Source organism: Dama dama, chromosome 4 (genome assembly GCF_033118175.1).
Source record: "Dama dama isolate Ldn47 chromosome 4, ASM3311817v1, whole genome shotgun sequence".
In the NCBI taxonomy this organism is placed as follows: Eukaryota; Metazoa; Chordata; class Mammalia; order Artiodactyla; family Cervidae; genus Dama; species Dama dama.
The window spans coordinates 59,259,733-59,278,970 of record NC_083684.1 but is presented as its reverse complement, the minus strand read 5'-3'; the positions used below and the strand labels follow the sequence as shown (position 1 = coordinate 59,278,970).

General features: G+C 46.6%; 1 protein-coding gene across 1 annotated transcript; it reads right to left on the bottom strand.

Annotated features, from left to right (window-relative positions):
* Window positions 1–13,443: 13,443 nt before the first annotated feature.
* On the bottom strand, window positions 13,444–17,358 carry PNMA8A (PNMA family member 8A). The gene is made up of 2 exons (XM_061139659.1): window positions 17,107–17,358; window positions 13,444–16,961 (listed from the first exon to the last, which is right to left on the bottom strand). The coding sequence occupies exon 2, from the start codon at window positions 16,871–16,873 to the stop codon at window positions 15,404–15,406; it is 1,470 nt and encodes a 489-aa protein (XP_060995642.1). The 5' UTR covers window positions 16,874–16,961; window positions 17,107–17,358; the 3' UTR covers window positions 13,444–15,403.
* Window positions 17,359–19,238: the final 1,880 nt, after the last annotated feature.

Sequence of the window (19,238 nt, the reverse complement as noted above, 5' to 3'; positions counted from 1 at the left end):
GCCTGGGGTGGGAGGGAGATTTGAGAAAGAGGGAAAATAGGTATACTTACGGCTGATTCACTTCGTTGTATGGCAGAAACCAACATAACACTATAAAGCAATTATCCTCCAATTAAAAATTAAAAAACAGAATCCTAAGCTTCTAGACTAAAAGTGAAATAGCCTAATAAATACAGCCTCTTAACTCGGTGCAGTCAATACATAGGGGAAATGTTTGCTATCAGTCTTCCCTGGAAAAAGACTCTATGAATTTTACACCAGAATCTACCTGTGACTTGTAGGTCCAGAGCTGGGAAAGGAATATGTACCTTTCTATGAGGTAGATTTCACCTGGGGAAACCATAAACTTCATTTCTCTTGTTGTATCAGTTAGTCAGGGTAACATTAGCTGCTATAACAAACAAACCCCAAAATGTCTAATGACTCAAACAATGTTAGGAATTTATTCTTGCTCAGGTAAAGTCATGGTTGTTCTTTACTGCAGGTGATTTTCCTCAAGGTGTTCAAGGAACTCCAAGAACCCGAGTTCCTTTCACCTTTTGGCTCCCCCATGTTCAACATTTGGCTTCTTAGGTTCTGGGGGTCATCTCTGTTCCAGCTGGCTTGAAAGAGGAACAGATTTAGAAAATCATGGGCAGGAGGTTTAAATTCCCTTCCATTCATGTCCTGTGGCTTAGAACTCAGTCATGTGGTCACACTTAAATGCAAAGGAGGCTAGGAAAGTGTCTTCCAGAGGTGTACACAGCAAAAGAAGGAATTGGGTTTGCAGAACTACTAGGAATCTCTGTCATGCTGCACAATCCTAAAACAATAATATAAAACACAATTACAGATAATATAATAATGATGATGATGCAGTGAAATGGGATGTTGGTCTAGCTAGCATCTGTTTTAGAACCACTACCTTCATGTTCCTCAGGAAACCATGCCTCTCGCCATCTCCTCCCTGTTATTCCCACGGCATGAACTCTATATCTGGTCTCAGGGTCAGCACACGACCCACTCAGTCAAGAACAACTCAACCTGGGACTTTTCCTAGAGTGACTCAGAGAGGGGTCTCTTTTTCCTCTTTCCCCTGGATGAATCTGGGAGGACAGAAGCCCAGAGTTGCTTATACTGTGCTGTGAATACAGCCAACACCCAAAAAAACTCTAGAGACAAAGGGAGACCGATTCTCTGAGGCCATTGCTCAGTGCGTGGATTCTGCCGTGCATGAAATCAAACTGTCCTTGAATTATGTTAGCCAAAAAAAATCCCTTTCTAGTGAAAGTCACTCGGTCATGTCCAACTGTTTGTGACCCCATGGACTATACAGTCCATGGAATTCTCTAGGCCAGAATATTGGAGTGGGTAGACTTTCCCTTCTCCAGGGGATCTTCCCAACCCAGGTATCCCGAGTTGCAGGTGGATTCTTTACCAGCTGAGCCACGAAGGAAGTCCAAGAATACTGGAGTGGGTAGCCTATCCCTTCCCAACCCAGGAATTGAACCAGGGTCTCCTGCATTTCGGGTGGATTCTTTACCAACTGAGCTATCAGGGAAACTGAAAAGTCCCTTTATAAGACAATTTTATTTTATTTAAGGCAGTTTGAACTGTGGTTCTGTTATTTGCAATGGACTGATATCCATTTAATTCCCAGGTGGCTCAGCAGTAGAGAATTTGCCTGACAATTCGGGAGACTTGGGTTCCATCCCTGGGTTGGGAAGATCCCCTAGGGAGAAAGAAATGGCAACCCACTCCAGTATTTTTGCCTGGGAAATCCCATGGACGGAGGAGCCTGGTGGGCTACAGTCCATGAGGTCACAAAAAAGTAGGACACGGCTGAGCGACTGAGCAGGCAAGCATGCGATAAAACTGCCGGCACTCTCAGTATTACTGTAATTATAATAATAAAAAGTTAAAGGGACTTCCCTGATGGTCCAGTGGTTAAGAGTCCACCTTCCAATGCAGGGGACTTGAGTTCATTTCCTGGTCGGGGAACTAAGAGCCTACACCTGCGTGCGTGCTAAATCGCTTCAGTCTTGTCCAACTCTGTGCGACCCTATGGACTGTAGCCCGCCAGGCCCCTCTGTCCATGGCATTCTCCGGGCAAGAATACTGGAGTAGGTTGTCATGCCCACCTCCAGGGGATCTTCCCGATGCAGGGATGGAGCCTGAGTCTGTTAATGTCTCTTACATTGGCAGGCGGGTTCTTTACCACTAGCTCCACCTGGGAAGCCCCAAGATCCTACATACCGAGGGACACCTAAGCTGGTACGCCACAACTACAGTCCACGTGCTGCAACTACTGAGCCTGCGTGCTCTGGAGCCTTGGAGTCACAAAGACTCAACACAGCCTAAGTAAACAAGTAAATAAATAAATGTAAAAAAAAAGTAGATGGATTCTGGGTCCATCTGGAAAGTGGAACTGCTAATATTTCTTAAGAGATCCTGTGTGATATATAAGCATACACGAAGACGGTTGTCTGGCTACTTCTGCTGTTACCACACACACATACACACACACACACACACACACACACACACATGTGTCACACCAACATAAATGCATACAGTTGAACACACATATGCACACATATACATGTATACACACCCAACCATGTATATGCATATGAATACACATAAATACATATGCATCTATATACAGATAAAAATATACATACACTTACACACATGTACATATGACGTATGGACATAGACACATGTACATACACACCAGCACACACAGGCACACACATAGAGAGATGTGCTGAGATATTCATAAGCATTTCTTCTCTTTTAGAAGGAAAAATGAGAATGTGTTGTGGTCGTTGGCTTTGGGGGAGGCAGAGGGAGAAGGGTGATGGAGTGGGTGCTATTTTCAATTTTGCACTGCTTGAATGTCTAACGCTGTGCTTACCTTATTTTTAAATGCCCACAGGGGCTATTTCAGCAGTGGGTTAATGGGTCATTTCTCATTTTCTTCTTTATATGGTTCCTTATTAAATAAAACCAAACCACCACAACCTAAAAATAAAATGTGTTGGAAGCCAAGACCATATTATTGGCAGCAGCCACAGTGATCCTCTTTTCTTTTCTTTTTTTTTTCCCCTCTTCCTTTTTCTGCATCTCTGATTGCTCTTGTAAATCTGTCACTGAATAAAACGGAACAGCCCAGTACCGGCACAACCCGTGCCTGTGAGATTGTTTAATCCAGCAGCTGCCACCTCTCACATTCCTCAGGCTCCAAAAACCGACAAGAGCATCTGCTAAGGATTTATTCAGCCTTGTGACCTAAGAACTTGGTAACAAATGCCTGGGTAACAAGTTTGAGCACAATGGTTTTCTATTCTAGATGGCTTCAGGTTGGCAAGTTCAGAATATTTTGCTTGTGAGTTTCTCATTTGTGGTAAGAAATGACAAGTTTCACAATTCTGCTCAGAAACTAAAACAAAAAACAAAAAAACTCACCCCACTGCACCACTTTGACTCCTTCTGGATCTGCGTTACCAATATTAGAAATGACAAAAGTTTCACAATTTGATCAGAAATTAAAAAAAAAAAATTCCCCCACCACACCGCTTTGAATCCTTCTGGATCTGTATAACAGAGATTAGAATGGACAGTTGTTTAAAAATTGTTAACAACAACAAAGAAAATTGTTACCAGAGCTGGGACATTGTTGAAAAGCAAGTTGAGACCAGCTCATTTAACAACCATGAAAATGTTAAAGAAAGAAAGAAAGAAAGAGAGAGAGAAACAACAATGAATAAGTTTTGGAAGTGGAGGAAGGAAGAAAAAACACTTCAATGGAATGATTTCCAATCTATGCATTCAGTCTGTCAGTCAGCTTTTTAGACTTCTTGATTCTTTGATCCTATCCAAGCTTTAAAATTCAAATGTATCAAGTTTGCCCCTCATAGTTTCTGAGTTCTGTTTTTCTGCTTAGAAAGAGATTCCTCCAACTTCTAAGTGTATGTTTGGTTTTGTTTAAGTGCATGTTTTGATTCACCATTTGTGTGTGTGTGTGTGTGTGTGTGTGTGGAGTGCTTGATGGCTTCCTGGTTTGCCTTTCAATTTTGGATCCATCTGGATTTCAGTGAAAGGAACACAGAAATCTAGCTTTTATCCCCTCAGTCTCCAAAGAACGGTTTGGACATGTGTTTTTTATCTTGCCTGCCGAATTGCAACACTGCCTTATTCAAAACTGAAAATCTGGTACTTGTGGGCCCCAAGTGGTTAGGATGATTACCCACTGATGACGCATTTTATTATCTGATAGGGCTTAATCTTGCCTCTGCCATGCATTTTGCTTCTTCAAAACTTATCTGTTACTCTCGTATGGTAACAATTTTCGACAGTTTATCTAGCAAGCATATGTCAATTTTCAGGAGGTGAACAGTGGGGAGCTTTCATTTTAGAGTCAATAAGAATCTCAGCTATTCACATGGCTTAGCCTGAATGTCAAAGTCATGGGGAGGCACCCAGCTCATGTCCCCCACAGCATGCGATCACGATCAGGTGTTACACATTCACTGGCTCTTATAGAATTATAACTCAGGGATTGGAACCTTCTCCAGGACGGCTGTGCCCGAGGTTTACTTGTCATGGAGTTGAGCGTGACAAGGCATGTGCTTTGTAGAAATAGTTGGTGGAGTTTTACAGGCACAGACCTGCCCAGACCAAAAGTGTTTAAAAACTAACCAGCATCCACAGGCATACACCTTCCAAGACAAAGAGACTTTATAAGAAGTGCAAATATTTGTCCATAAAATGGTAGGAAATGCTGCCAATAACAGCAGAAAAATCTGGTTAACTTAGGAATATCTGTAAATGTGGTTTGAGGGTAATTTCACTTTTTTTTTTTAAGTACAGTGTTGCCTTTCTCTGAGGAATCACCATGACAGCTGGGACCCTGGACACATACAGTAAGTCCCCTACATATGAACAAGTTCCAATCTGAGATCGAGTTCATAACCCCAACAAAGATAGTCCAGTTACCCAACTAACACAATCTACCATATAGTACTATAATAGGTTTATAATACTTTCACACAAATAATGCATAAAAAACAAGCACAAAACATTTTTAATCTTACAGTAAGTACCTTGAAAAGTACAATAGTACAGGACAACAGCGGGCAAACAGGTTGCTAGCATTGAATGAACAAGCAAGAAGAGTTACTGACTGGAGGAGGGAGGGGGGGAGGGAGATGGTAGAGCTGAAGGGTCGTCAGCAACAGGAGACGGAGGGGAAGATGCAATTTCACACACACCTGATGTTGATGGGACACACGTTGGGACACGCGTCTTTGAAAGTCTGCAACTTGAAGGTTTGTATATAGGGAACTTACTGTATTCTAAAAAAACAGATTGCTCAGTACAGTGGGGCTCAGTTTTGTGTGCTCCCCACACCACCCCAATTCCATTTTGATCCAACCAACCACACCCCCGAATTTCTCCATAAACTTCCTGCCCGCAAGGTTCCACCCTTTGAGGGTGTGATGGATTCTGTGTGTTCGAGGTCAGTGCCATTGTCTACTATGTGAAGACGAGGACTTTTCCGGCGGGCAAATGTGTGACGCTGGCAGAACTCACAGTTGTCTACACCCGGTTGCGGCTTTATACACAGGCTCTGGAACCTTCTTTCCACCAGGTCTTCCTTAACACCTGCAGTTTCCTCACCTGCATGAACCAGTCCCAGTTCCAGGCTGTTTTGGGGGAGGTGAAACTCTGTGAGAAAATGACCCAATGTGATGCTTAAAAAGTTTGTAGGAAGTGAAAATGTTAGTCGCTCAGTTGTGTCCGACTCTTTGTGACCCCTCGGACTGTAACCCGTCAGGCTCCTCTGTCCATGGGACTCCCCAGACAAGAATACTGGAGTGGGTTTCCATGCCTTCCTCCAGGGGATCTTTCTGACCCAGGGACTGAAGCAAGGTCTCCTGCATTGTAGGTGGATTCTTCACTGTCTGAGCCACCCGGGAAGCCCCCTTGAAGGAGTTACCACGGGACACATTTAAGACTACGTTGCAGGAGAAAACTGCTAGCGGCAGGTCCCCTGGGACCCCAAACAAAAGTCCTTTTGAACACTTGACAGCTATGGTCAAATGGCCTTTAAACCAGTTCACACTCCCAATAACAGTGAGTGACACTGTTTCATCACACCCTGGCCAGCACTGGCTATTACACAACTTTTGAACGTCAGTCAGATAAGTGGACAAAGAAATGTCCTGGTTGTTTTCTAGACTCTTGGCTCTATTCCATTGATCTCTCGGGTCATCCTTATCTCAGTCCATTCTTATCTCATGACTGTTTCTTTAGCTGGGCTTCCCAGGTGGCGCAGTGGTAAGCAATCCGCCTGCTACTGCAGGAGACTCAAGAGGCGCAGGTTCCATCCCTGGGTCAGGAAGATCCCTTGGAAGAAGGAACGGCAACCCACTCCAGTACTCTTGCCTGAGAAATCCCATGGACGGGGGAGCCTGGCGGGCTGTAGTCTGTGGGGTCGCAAGGAGTCCGACATGACTGATTAAGCATGCACTTTCTTTGAGTGTGATGTTGAGCCTCTTTATGTGTTTACTGTGGACGCTTGTTTATCCGTAAATTTCCAATTCGAGGTTCTTGCCTATTTTTCTCAACTGTTCTTCTTTCTCTTAATGTTTCTTTCTTTAATTTCTTAAAGGTCATTTAATGACCTTTTTGTAAAGGGAAGCATGGAATCTCTATTCTTCCCCAGTTTGTCACTACCTTTTGACTTTATGTTACTTTTTTTTTATGTTACTTTTTTCCTCAGGTAGAAACTTTAATTTTTCTGTTAGTCACAGTGGTGAAGAAGCAGGCTTTCTTTGATGGTTTTGGGTTACAGGAGACTGGAGCCCCTCGCTGGGTCTCAGGGGTGCCGACATTTAAGTAAGATCTTTGCACTTTGCAAGTCCACTCAGCTTTGACAATCTTCCTCCCCTCCAGATGATGTGGAAAAAAGGGAACCCTCCTACGTGGTTCGTGGGAATGTAAACTGGTGCAGCCACTGTGGAGAGCGGTATGGAGGTTCCTCAGAAAACTGAAAATACAATTACCGTATGACCCAGCAATCCCACTACTGGGCACATATCTGGAGAAAACTCTAATTCTAAAAGATACATGCACCCCAGTGTAAGAACGCCGCGGCAAGATGAAGAGAGCACCGGAGTGTTAAGAGGATTTATTGGGCAATCGCTCCCAGGGAGAGCTCCCACGGGCGAGCATGGGGGAAAGCGGGAGTCTGCTACCTGCGGGAAGATGGGCGACACCTATATACCCTGGCGGATACGGAAGTGGCGGGACCTTCCCATATATGGTTAGAATCGGGCTCTAGGGTGCTGATTGGACTTTTCGGTCTCGTGTCAGTTTTTGATTGGCCGGAGTCTCGGCGCCTTCGCGTCCATCAGTCTGCCTGGCAACGGTCTGTTGATTGGTGGATGTCTGTCCCTGGGACTTATCCGGGACTTTCCAGCGGGGGCTTCTCAGTCAGCATTTTCCGGCTGGCGCTTTCCCGCCTGCGGTCAGCGTGACCTTTCACCCAGTGTCCACAGCATCACTATTTCCAATAGCCAAGACACAGAATCCACCTAAATGTCCATTGACAGATGAATGGATCAAGAAGACGTACATAATGGAATACTACTCAGCCATAAAAAAGGATAAAATAATGCCATTTGCAGCAACATGGATGGAACTAGAGATGCTCATACTGAGTGAAATAAGTTGGAAAGAGAAAGACAAATACCATATGATATCACTTATATGTGGAATCTAAAATATGACAAATTAACCTGTCTATGAAATAGACTCAGACTTGTTATTGCCAGGGGAGACGGGCCTCTGGGAGGAATGGAGTGGTAGGGTGGGGTTCGAAAACGTAAGCTATTATTTATGGACTGGATAAACAACAAGGTCCTAATGTATAGCACAGAGAACTATATTCAGTATTCTCTGATAAACCATGATGGAAAAGAACACTAAAAAAGAATATATATATATAACTGAATGGCTTTACTGTACAGCAGAAATTAACACAACATTGTTAATCAACTCTACTTCATTTAAAAGATTAAAATAAAACAATTTTTAAAAAAGAAAACTTCCTCCCCTTCAAGATGATCAATGATCCAGCCAACTTTCCCTCTGCAACTTTTGCAATGTTATTTTCTACATTTGATCTGTCTGGAATTTATTTTGATATCAGGAGTGAGCTGTTTTTCCCCAGTTACCTATTATCCCAAGACCACTTTCTGCATAGTTCCTCTTTCCCACGCCAGTTTGAAACTCCACCTACACTGCACTCTGTAGATTGGGGTCGCTCCGTCTGTTCATTCTGTACTGAACTATTCTAATTATTGCAGGCTCATCATACACTTTAATATTTATCAGATACATAGTCCTGCAGCCAGGCCTCTTGCATGACTGACATATCTTTCTGTTTTCTGCATGTTTATTTTGGATGTCTCCCTCCCTATTTCTACACGTTGACAGTTTTAAAAACAGCCAGCCTGCCCACATAGGAAATGCTTCAGTTAAGGGCGTAGGAATCATGGAAAAACAGTGGGAGGAAAATTTTTGCTTCAGAGATTTGCCCTTGAACATTCTGTAAGTGCTCACATTTCTTATCAAAGTGTGAAAGTCACAGGGGAAACACCCAGAACAAGCCTGGAGCGTGAGAGCAGGCCTTAATCACTGACATTAGCTACACATTGACCAATGTTCCACACCGTTCCCACTGAGGTGGGGGCCCCACGGCTTTACTTTACTTGAGCGTGACCAGACTTGTACTCTCTGCAAACCCTCTTGCTTTTCCAGTTTTGCAAGAATAGAAGAGCCCAGGCTGGAATTTTAAAAACTGACCCTTGGGAAGCTTAAAAACTTTCCAACTGAAAACACGTTGATGAAAAAAAAACTCAAATGCACATCGAAGAGAAGACAGCAAAAGCTTTCTTCCAAAATCTGCAGCATGGCTCATTTACGAGGCAGCCAGAGAGGGCATTTGGCTCCGTGGCTTTTTTTGGGGGGTGAGGGGCTTCACATCGAGGCATGTGGGATCTTACTTCCCTGACCAGGGAGGGAACCCGTGCCCTCTGCATTGGAAGGGTGGAGTCTTAACCACTGGACTGCCAAAGAAGTCCCTTGTGGCTTTTTTAATATAGGGAAAAGTATAAAGGAGAATGTCTATAGTACCACCTCCCCCTGAAAAGGTCCATGATCCAGACTTCTTTTACTACAATTTTTTTAAATAGCATTGAAATTCACATGACATAAAATTAACCATTTTAAAGTGTCCAGTTCAGTGGCATTTAGTAATCACAGTTTGGGGAAACCACCACCTCTATCTAGATCCAGAATATTTTCATTGCCCCAAAAGGAAACCCTGAACTCATTAAGCAGTAGAAGTGTGACAGTCTTAGGGGAAACCCGTTGGTCCTCCCTGCAGCCCTGATGACCACTATCTACTTTCTGTCTCTATAGATTTCCCAGTTCTGGACATTAATATAAATAGAATCACATAATATGTGGCCTTTTGTGCCTGACTTCTTTTACTTTCCCTTCTCCAGGGGATCTTCCCAACCCAGGGGTTGAACCCAGGTCTCCTACATTGCAGGCAGATTCTTTACCGGCTGAGCCACAAGGGAAGGCCAAGAATACCGGAGTGTAGCCTATCCCTTCTCCAGGGGATCTTCCTGACCCAGGAATCGAACCAACGTCTCCTGCAGTGAGGTTCAGCCACATGTAGCATATGTCAGCACTTCACACCATTTTATGACGGGATATTGACTACTTAAAAAAACACCCAATATGGGACTTCCCTGGTAGCCTAGTGGTTAAGACTCCCGAGCTTACACTGCAGGTGGCATGGGTTTGATCCCCAGTTGGGGATCTAAGATCCTGAAAGCTGCAGGTGCAAACAAACAAACAAAACACCCAATATGAGTGCCTGGTTAGAAACTGACAAAGTACAGGCAGCCAAAATAAAGTATGGACAGCTGAAAAGCCCCCCTTATATCCCCTTCATCTGGCCTCCAGCTGGCCTCCACCCAGTCCCAAGCTCTAAGGGTGAGCTTAGTCACTCAGTCGTGTCCAACTCTTTCGATCCTATGGACTATAATCCGCCAGGCTCCTCTGTCCATGGCATTTTCCGGGAAAGAACAGTGGAGTGGGTTGCCATTTCCTCCTCCAGGGGATCTTCTCGACCCAGGAGTTGAACCCACGTCTCCTGTGTCCCTTGCATTGCAGGTGGATTCATTACCTGCTGAGGCATTGGGGAAGCCCCACTCCCATTTTAAGGGTAATCACTATAAAATATATATGTACCTGTACCTTCCTAAAACAAGTATATTTCTATGCATTTATTAACATAATAATGTTTGTTTATTCCTTCTTATAAAATATTCAGCAAAAGAGATCCTAATGCATCTTTTTTTGGCAGCACGGTTTGTTCACTGAATAATATGGCTTGGATGAAACTTACTTCTGCAAGGTGGATGGGGAAGGGGATGGGCGGGGGATGGGCAGGGCACGGAATAGAGTTTGGTGGAGGGAGCCTTAGGCATTTAGGGGGCTGCACAGGTGGGTTCCATTTGTGAAAATGCATCCAGCTGAACACATATGATACATCTACCTTTCAAAAAAAAGATTTTAAAAATATGGCCTGACAATCAGCGCTCAGAGATCCATTTTATCCTGACAACCGCACAGTGTTCTTTTCTATGGTGGTGCATAAATCTTTGGAAAACTATTTCCAGTTTCCACCTCCCTTTTACAAGAGCGCTATAATCAGCAGTCCTGGCATCCCTCAGCACAGTTTGATGAGTGTATTTTAAACTTTGATGGCCAGAACCATGTCACTCTCAGGAGGATGTACCGATTTCCATGCCTATTAAGAACACTTGGGTAAAGTCTGCTAAGTTGCAGGTTTTTCCCTTTCAGCACTTTGAAATGCATCGTGCCACTCTCTTAAAAAACAAACAAGGAATAGTTGGTAGCCTGCTCCCCCAAACTCTCTCCAGCACTGGGCACCCCTAAACTTTTGCATTATTGCCCAGTTGCTATGTGAATGATGAGCTTGCATGACTGCTTGACTTTGCACTTATTTTAATCATGCATGGGAGAGGTGGGGAAGCAGGGTGGTATCTTGGGTAACAGCCTATCTTGGAAGCCCAGGCTCCAAACCTGGGCTGTGTCATTTGCCAGTGGAGTGAACTTAGCCTGGTTATTGACCTCTAGATGATGTTCCCTCGTCTATAAAAATGGGGAGGAGCATAACAGCACCTCCCTCCCCATTTTTTTTTAGGTTTAAATAAGTAGATATTGTGGCTTCCCTGGTGGCTCAGCAGTAAAGAATCCGCTTACAATGCAGGAGATGTAGGTTTGATCCCTGGGTCGGGAAGATCCCCTGGAGAAGAGACTGGCAACCCACTCCAGTATTCTTACCTGGGAAATCCCATGGACAGAGGAGCCTGGTGGGCCACAGTTCAAGGGGTTGTGCAAAAGAGTCAGACACAACTGAGCGACTAAAGAACAATTACTTCTCTTTTTATCTAAACATTTATTACTTTTTAAATGTATGACTGTGATCCTTCTGGAAGGTAATGGCAGGAGGTAGAGAACCCTACTTTAGTAAATAAATTTAGTCCTTTATTCCAAATGGCTGTCCAGTTTTCCTAACACTAGCTATGCTTGGAAAATCTTCTTTCTCTCCTGCTAACTCAAAATAAATGTCTACTTCTGGACTCATTATTCTGTCCCACTGTTTTGTTGGTCGATTTCTTTTTTTTTTTTTAATTAAAGAGCATAGTGGATTCACAATATTGTGTTAGTTTCAGTTTTCCAGTAGTCATGTACGGATGTGAGAGTTGGACCATAAAGAAGGCTGAGTGCTGAAGAACTGATGGTTTTGAACTGTGGTGCAGGAAGAGACTCTTGAGAGTCCCTTGGACACCAAAGAGATCAAAGCAGTCTATCCTAGAGGAAATCAGTCCTGAATATTCATTGGAAGGACTGATGCTGAAGCTGAAGCTCCAATACTTTGGTCACCTCATGTGAAGAGCCCACTCATTGGAAAAGACCCCGATGCTGGGAAAGATTGAAGGCAGGAGGAGAAGGGGGCAACAGAGGATGAGATGGTTGGATGGCATCACTGATTCAATGGACACGAGTTTAAGCAAACTCCAGGAGATAGCGAAGGACAGGAAAGGCTGGTGTGCTGCAGTCCATGGGGTCTGTCTTGTTCCTGGCTGTCTCAAGGTAGATGACCAGTAAATTTTGGCTAAACAGAATCATGGATGGATGACCAAGCTGTACCTTCTGTCCCTCCTGGCTGCATGCAAGCTGCTCCTCAGCATCGCCCACCCCCCACTCCCCTTGCCCTGGAGGCACCTCTGGCCGGGCCTTGCTCCAAGGTACACCACAAACAGAACACCGCCCCATCCAAGAGGCTGTCTGAGAGGCTTCCTTGCAGACCTGACTTCCCCTGTACCCCACGGAGCCCCATCCCTGGGTCTTCCCCCACCTCAGGTCACATCCCCCCCACTACCAGTCTTTCCTGGTGGATTGGGTCTAACTGGAGGGAGTGACTGCTCCTGGGAGGTACTTAAAGATCGTGACCAAATCCGGCTTCCCCCTGGGGGCGGAGGCGAGGACCCAATTAACCTCTGACCGGGGTCTCTGTACTTGCACTCCAGGGTGTAATTAGCTCCCCGGTCCTCAGAGTCCAGCTTCCCTTTGGTCTCCAGGACATCATGTGACTCTGGTACAGTGGTCACCATGGTTCAAGGGTCCCTAACAGGGGAGGGGCTTGGGCGGAAGGAAATTTAACTTGATTTTTCACTGAAAAACCTCAATTTCTGTCTGAGGGGAAGAAAGGGTTTTCATCTTCTAGCTGCTTTTAAAAGTAAACTCGCCCTTTCAGGTAATCCACACCACCAGTTACCTGTTCTAGAAACTTCTAGAAACCCCAGGATCTGGGGGCGGGTGAGGGGGAGTTCACATTGGTGGCAGATCATATAGCAATGAGGACAGATATCTTGATGGCTTGCTCTCATGGAAAATTGACGATTCTTCCAGCTTGAACCCAGGTTTGACAAGAGCTCCCGCTGGGGTTTCCCAGGTGGCACTAGTGGTCAAGAACTGGCCTGCAATGCAGGAGACGTGAGAGATGGGGGTTCAGTCCCTGGGTTGGGAAGATCCCCTGGAGGAGGGCATGGCAACCCATTCTAGTATTCTTACCTGGAGAATCCCATGGACAGAGGAGTCTGGAGGGCTACAGTCCATAGGGATGCGAAGAGTCAAATACAACTGAAGCAACTTAGCACACACAGGCCCCAGGCTGGGAGTTTAGGACACTGTGTATCCTTCAGTGTGGGGGGAACCCTTTCTTCAAATTTAACAGTTCATGCCACTGGCATCTATAAGAGACTCAACAATCAATTAGTTTGCTAAACTTTATTTGATAACATACATTTACATTTACTAATCATGGTGTCAATTTGTTAATACAATGAAGCCCTAGTGGACCTGATTTTGAAATCTGGAGCTGGAGAGCCACAGCTTGAAAGGCCAATTCACTCCCATGTTTTGTTTTGCTCAGACCCGAGGATAACCGTGATACACACAGATGAAGAGCTGCAAACGGAAACTGTTTCCTTTTTTCCTGCCTTCTCAGACTCATCCAGAATTTTGAAATGAATTGTCATGAGAAACCTGCTGAATCACTAACATCTAACAACGATTCACATCCTTTATCACAAAAATGTTAAGTCATAAGACAGACCACGAAACTCTTAACAGAATATGAATTACTGTGCGCCGTGTTGATACGTTTTGCTATCAAACAACGCAGCATCACAGTAGGACAATAACATGTGGATCACAAAGGGAAACTTCTTTCAGAGTGTTTGTTTCATGACAGGGCATTCGCGGGACCAACTTCTACTCGGAACCTTTCCTATCTGCTGCATTTACAAGAAAATTAGATCATATGCAAATAGATGATGAAATCAACAAAATGGATACTTGTACCAAAACACTGATGAACACAAGGTAATATTTTGATAGTCTCTGGTGTGACTTGTTGGGTTTATGATACATTCAAATAGTCACTTTAAAAAAATAAATACATGAAAAAGTAGATTTGGATAACTTCTTTGAGCACAGCTTGGCTTCCCCAGGATACAGTCTGGAAATCATTGAGCTCGGGTAACCTGGCCCTCCCTCTCCTCCTGCACACATAGGAGACAAGGCATTCTGGTCTATTCAGAGGGTGCAAATGATCAGCCAATTTTTAAAGAATATTTTCCTGTCTCTTCCTATAATGGGAGATTTGGTCTTCAGCCTCAAAGAGAGTTTGGGGGGGGGGGGGGCGGGCACAGGATGGAAGAAGAGCCAGGGGACCCAGGAATGGCAGAGTCCTTCCCTCCCCATCATTCTTTTTTGGCTGTAGGTTTCCTGCAAGGGTTTCACCCAAATGGGAATCCAAGTACCAGTTTTATTAACAGAACCTTAAACCAAACACTTCAAGGCTTAAGTGCATAGGGATCTTACCACCTTCTGGATAGAGAACTGGAGGATGGACACTGAAAACTAGTAAGAGTGAGGAAGTGAAGTCTGCAGGGAAGATCTTGACTTAACCTACCCAAAGGTTGAAGCAGAGAGAGGATATAAGGGACCTATTTACCTCGCCAGGCCCTGCAGAGAGAGGTTGGCTCACCATCCAGAAAAGGAAGCAGGGAATGGGGGAGAAAGGCCAAACACAGGTGACCATAACAGTGAACCAGCCTGTGAGTGAGTCACAGTGAATGTTCTAGAACTTTTCCAATCTACCTCGTGACTCTCCATCCTCTGAGACTGTGTCTAGGAGGAGGTGAAAAAGCAGGCCCAGCCAAGGAAAAAAGGCACAGGGCTACACTTCCCTCCCTAACTCCTTCCACCTAAGACCTTACACACCATTCACCGCTGAAAGTTGGATCTCTACAAAGTGAGTTCCTAAAACAATCAAAGGTCAACAAGAGCGCTCTGTTCCCAACTTGGAGCCTCTTTCTTGGTCTTCTTTCAACTGCTCAGGTGCAGATGGTCCCCCCATGTTCTGTGGATAAGTCAGAACAGCCCAAGAGGAGAAGCAGGCTGTGTCGGGACAGATTTTTCACTTCCTGAGACTTCCTAAGTCTTTGAACATGTTGATCTCCCAACCAGGCCTCCAGAAAACTTCAGCCTCAAGGCCACCCACTCTGATGAACAACACGACCCCAAACACGACATCCTCATTGAGGGAGATGGGTCAGATGAAGGGAGAGATGACTGGAGAATACCACGGAGACACACTCATCAACAAGGGATGGGTGAGTGGGTTTGCTCTGACCTCCTGTCTCCACAGGTATCCCCAAGTGTGGGCCTTCAGGGGCTCCTAGGAGGCGGGGTCAGGGCTCTCGGCCTCTGAGGCCTCAACTGGTGGGTCACCTGCTTCCTCCACTGCACTGGGGTCCTCACCCACCACCTGACTCTCTGCCCCCTTGGGTTCCTGTGCCCCCACCTGCCCCCGCTGCTCCTCCCCCTCCATCCACTTGTTGACACAACCCAAATGACTTTTGTTGTCATTCTCACTAGAGGCATGCGGAGGGCCTTGTGGCTTGGCCTCTGGACCCTGTGAGGTTGAGGTTGGTGACTCATGGGGCTGGGGGTCCCCAGGGGCCTTCTGGTCTGGTGCACCCCGGCCGGAGCCTGGCCCTTTCTTTGAAACCTCTGGCTTCTTCCTGGGGTCTTCCAAATCAACAAGGACATAGGAGACAGGGCCCAAGCTCACCTTCTTTTTCTTCCTCATGGGGGCAGGGCTCTTTGCTGAGGCCCAGCCCATGGCCTTCTTCTTCGGGGGGCCCTCCAGGCCACCATCTTGGTCTGACTCAGAGGCAACTCCCCAGCTTGCAGCTACAGGAGGCGGGTTGCTGGGAAACTTCCAGGCACATTTTACTGGGGGCTTCTTCAAAGCCGACCGCTCCTGCTTCGCACATGGCTTTTTGCTGTTCCTGACAGGTTCTAACATCTCCATATTTTTACCATCATCAGCTTCAGGATGCTTCAAGGAGGCTGAGCTGTGGCAATGGCTGCCTTGGGATTTCTTCCAAGGCACTGGTTCCTGCTTGGGAGTTTTTTTCTGCTTCTTTCTCCTGGAGCGAGTCAGAGCTCCAGCCTTTCGAACCAAAGGTTTAGGAGCGTCAGCCCCATCTGCCAGATCATTCCAGCCATCCGGGTCCTCCATCTTCAAGGCAGAGCCCCTCTCTGCAGCCCTCCCTGGCTCCTTCTTGACCTTCCTCCCTGCTGCTGAAGCCAAGGATGCTACCGCTTGGGCCTCGGCAAGCTCTTGCGCCCTAGCTTCCTCTTGGCTGCGCATTTCGGCATCCAAATAGTAGATGATTTGCACCACAGACCCCAGAAGCACCCCCAAAGCTTCTGCCCAGTTCTCGGGGGGCCGATTCTGGGACTGGGGTGGTGGGGCCCTGCTGAGTTCAAGCAAGCGCACCACATCCTCCAAGGTGCGCTCCTCCGAGTCCAGGAATTCATTCAGGTTTTTTAAGAATTCAGCATCCTGGGTGGGGTCCCTACAGACCACTCTCCAGATGCCCCCCCTTCCTGGGAACTCCCGGGGTATGGCCCTCAGATTCACACCTTCCCCGACCTCAACGAGGGCAGCTTTGGCATTTTCTTCCCTCAAAAAAATCTTGTTGAGCACGGAGTACGGACCCAGCGGGGAGAGGACCCCATTCAAGGTCTCCTCGATTTCCGCTTGGCCACAGTCCTCTGGGATGCCAGTGACCAACAGGGACCTGTGGATGTCCGCTTCCATCCCCCGGCACCAGTCCTCCAGAAGGTTCGCCGCCATGGTCGTGGACACCGCGGGGCTCGATTCCCAGGTGTGCTGAAGCGTCTACGAGGCGGACCGCGCCTGCAGCGGACCCTAAGCAGCAATCCTGAAAGGTGACAGGAGAGGGCGGTCAGAGAGCCGATAAACACCGCCAGGCTCAGAGCTCTCAGCTGCCCCCTCCACGGTGGGCCTGCAAGAGGCCTCGCGCTTTCCCAGGGCCTTCCTCCCCAAACCGGGCCCCGGGTGCTCACACGTGTCCTGGAATCTGCCGAAAACCGCGCTCAGCCCCTCCCCCGGGGCCTGCGTCTCGGCCCGCCTGGCAGGGATACGGCAGCCCCGCCTCTGAACGGCCAGACGAGCCACGGAGAGGCCGCCGGGATGCAACCGCTGGCCAGGTGCCAGCTCGGGCCGCTTCGGCACGGATGCTCTGGAGGAAAGGCCCGGGACGCCAGCGTCCGCCCCCGCTAGGACTCCGGGCGCCTGGGCTGGGCCCCAGCAACCGCGCTGAGCCGAGTCAGGCACCTCAGTGCGCGCTTGCGCACTTGCTCCCGCGCTGCCCGCGGTCTCCAAGGCAACCGGTGGTTGCTTCGGAGCGCGTGGGTTTACGCATTTGGGCCTGGGGATCGGGCTGGGAACGCTACTCTTGACCTATTGACTGAGCCAGGGATTTGCATGTTCTCCGATTGCCCCTCCTGACCCAGTCTTTCAACCCTTCTCTACTCATGTGGGCCTCCAGGATGGGGGTTGGGGGCGCTGACTTCCCTGGCTGCGCCAATTACCCCTCTTATTCTCCTTCTTCCTGTTGGGTTCAGCCAACAGGACCCCTAGGAGACGTCAGAAAGCGTAAGGCGAGAGGAGAGAGTGCCTTCAAGCCCCCTGACTTTCCCTAACAAAAGCCACAGTTTTTGCTGAGAGCCGTCTCAGCTATATTTTCTTGTTCTTGCAATATCCAGAAGTTTCTAGAAATGCCTTGAGTTCCCCCTTCCCCTCCAAGCCTGGGGATAGTGCTTCGTATTTCCTTGCCGGTTTCTTCAACCCCCCTGCCTTCAGGCAACACCTTTTGCTTTGTTTTGAACACCTTTATTAATCATTAAACGCTCCTCAGTGACTCAGTTTGGGTTGCCATGTTTCCTGTCGGCCCTCGCTGATACATCTAGCAATGAGCCTTCCTAACTGCGATATTAGACTAATCATTTGAGCTCTCTGAGTTCCTTGCTCTTCTTCACAGTAGGAATATCATTGATTCCAGGTTCAATGATTTGCTGAGAGTTTTCCTGGGACTCAGAAAAATTACGGTGTTCACAGTTACAGTGTTGTTTAGTCGCCAAGTCGTGTCTGACACTGTTGAGACCCTATGGACTGTAGCCTGCCAGGCTCCTCTGTCCATGGCATTTTCCAGGCAAGAATACTGAAGTGGGTTGCCATGCCCTCCTCCAGGGGATCTTCCACACCCAGGGATTGAACCAGCATGTCCTCCTTGGCAGGCGGATTCTTTATTCTCAATTATAGTTTATTACAAGAAAAGGATACTGCTTAAGGTCAGCAAAGGAAAAAGAAAAGGGCAGAGTCCGGGAGAGAGTTATATGAGTTACTTTTAAGTTACCCCATACGTTAAGTTATACGGGCTTACTTTCCCCAGCAACAACATGTGACAACACGTATGGAGTATTAACCAGGGAAGGTCACCTGTGCCTTAGTGTCCAGGGTTTTTGTTTTTTTCCTGAGTCCATTTGCATGGAGCACACTTGTGGTTGACCTTAGTTACTCAGCCTTCAGTATCTTCAGAAATCTAAGAGATGCTACAAGGCCCAAGGCCACGACCATCACTTTCATTTTAGTACAGGATCCTGTAAGGCTTAGCAGTTACCCAGGAGTCACAGAAGGGCTAGTTGGTTATTTAAAATGCACAGGGTTTGGGGACTTCTCTAGTGGTCCTGTCATTAGGACTCCATGCTGCCACTGCAGGGGGCATAGGTTCAGTCCCTGGTAGGGGAACTATGATCCCACATGGCATGCAGTGTGGGCAAACACAAAAAATAAAAAAATAAAAGGTACAGAGTTTGGATGACCCAGATCTGTTAAGTCCTCACTGCATGGATGCCTATGAATGTTTCAATCAGGGTTCAGTCAGAGAAGAAGATTCTGAGTTAAGCATTTCAAAATATTTGAGAGACAATTTTAAATTTGTTTATATATATATATATATATATATATATATATGTATGAACTTACAAATATTTATTTGTAATTACATATATAATATACTGCTAAGTCTCTTCAGTCGTGTCCGACTCTGTGTGACCCCATAGACAGCAGCCCAGCAGGCTCTGCCGTCCCTGCGATTCTCCAGGCAAGAACACTGGAGTGGGTTGCCATTTCCTTC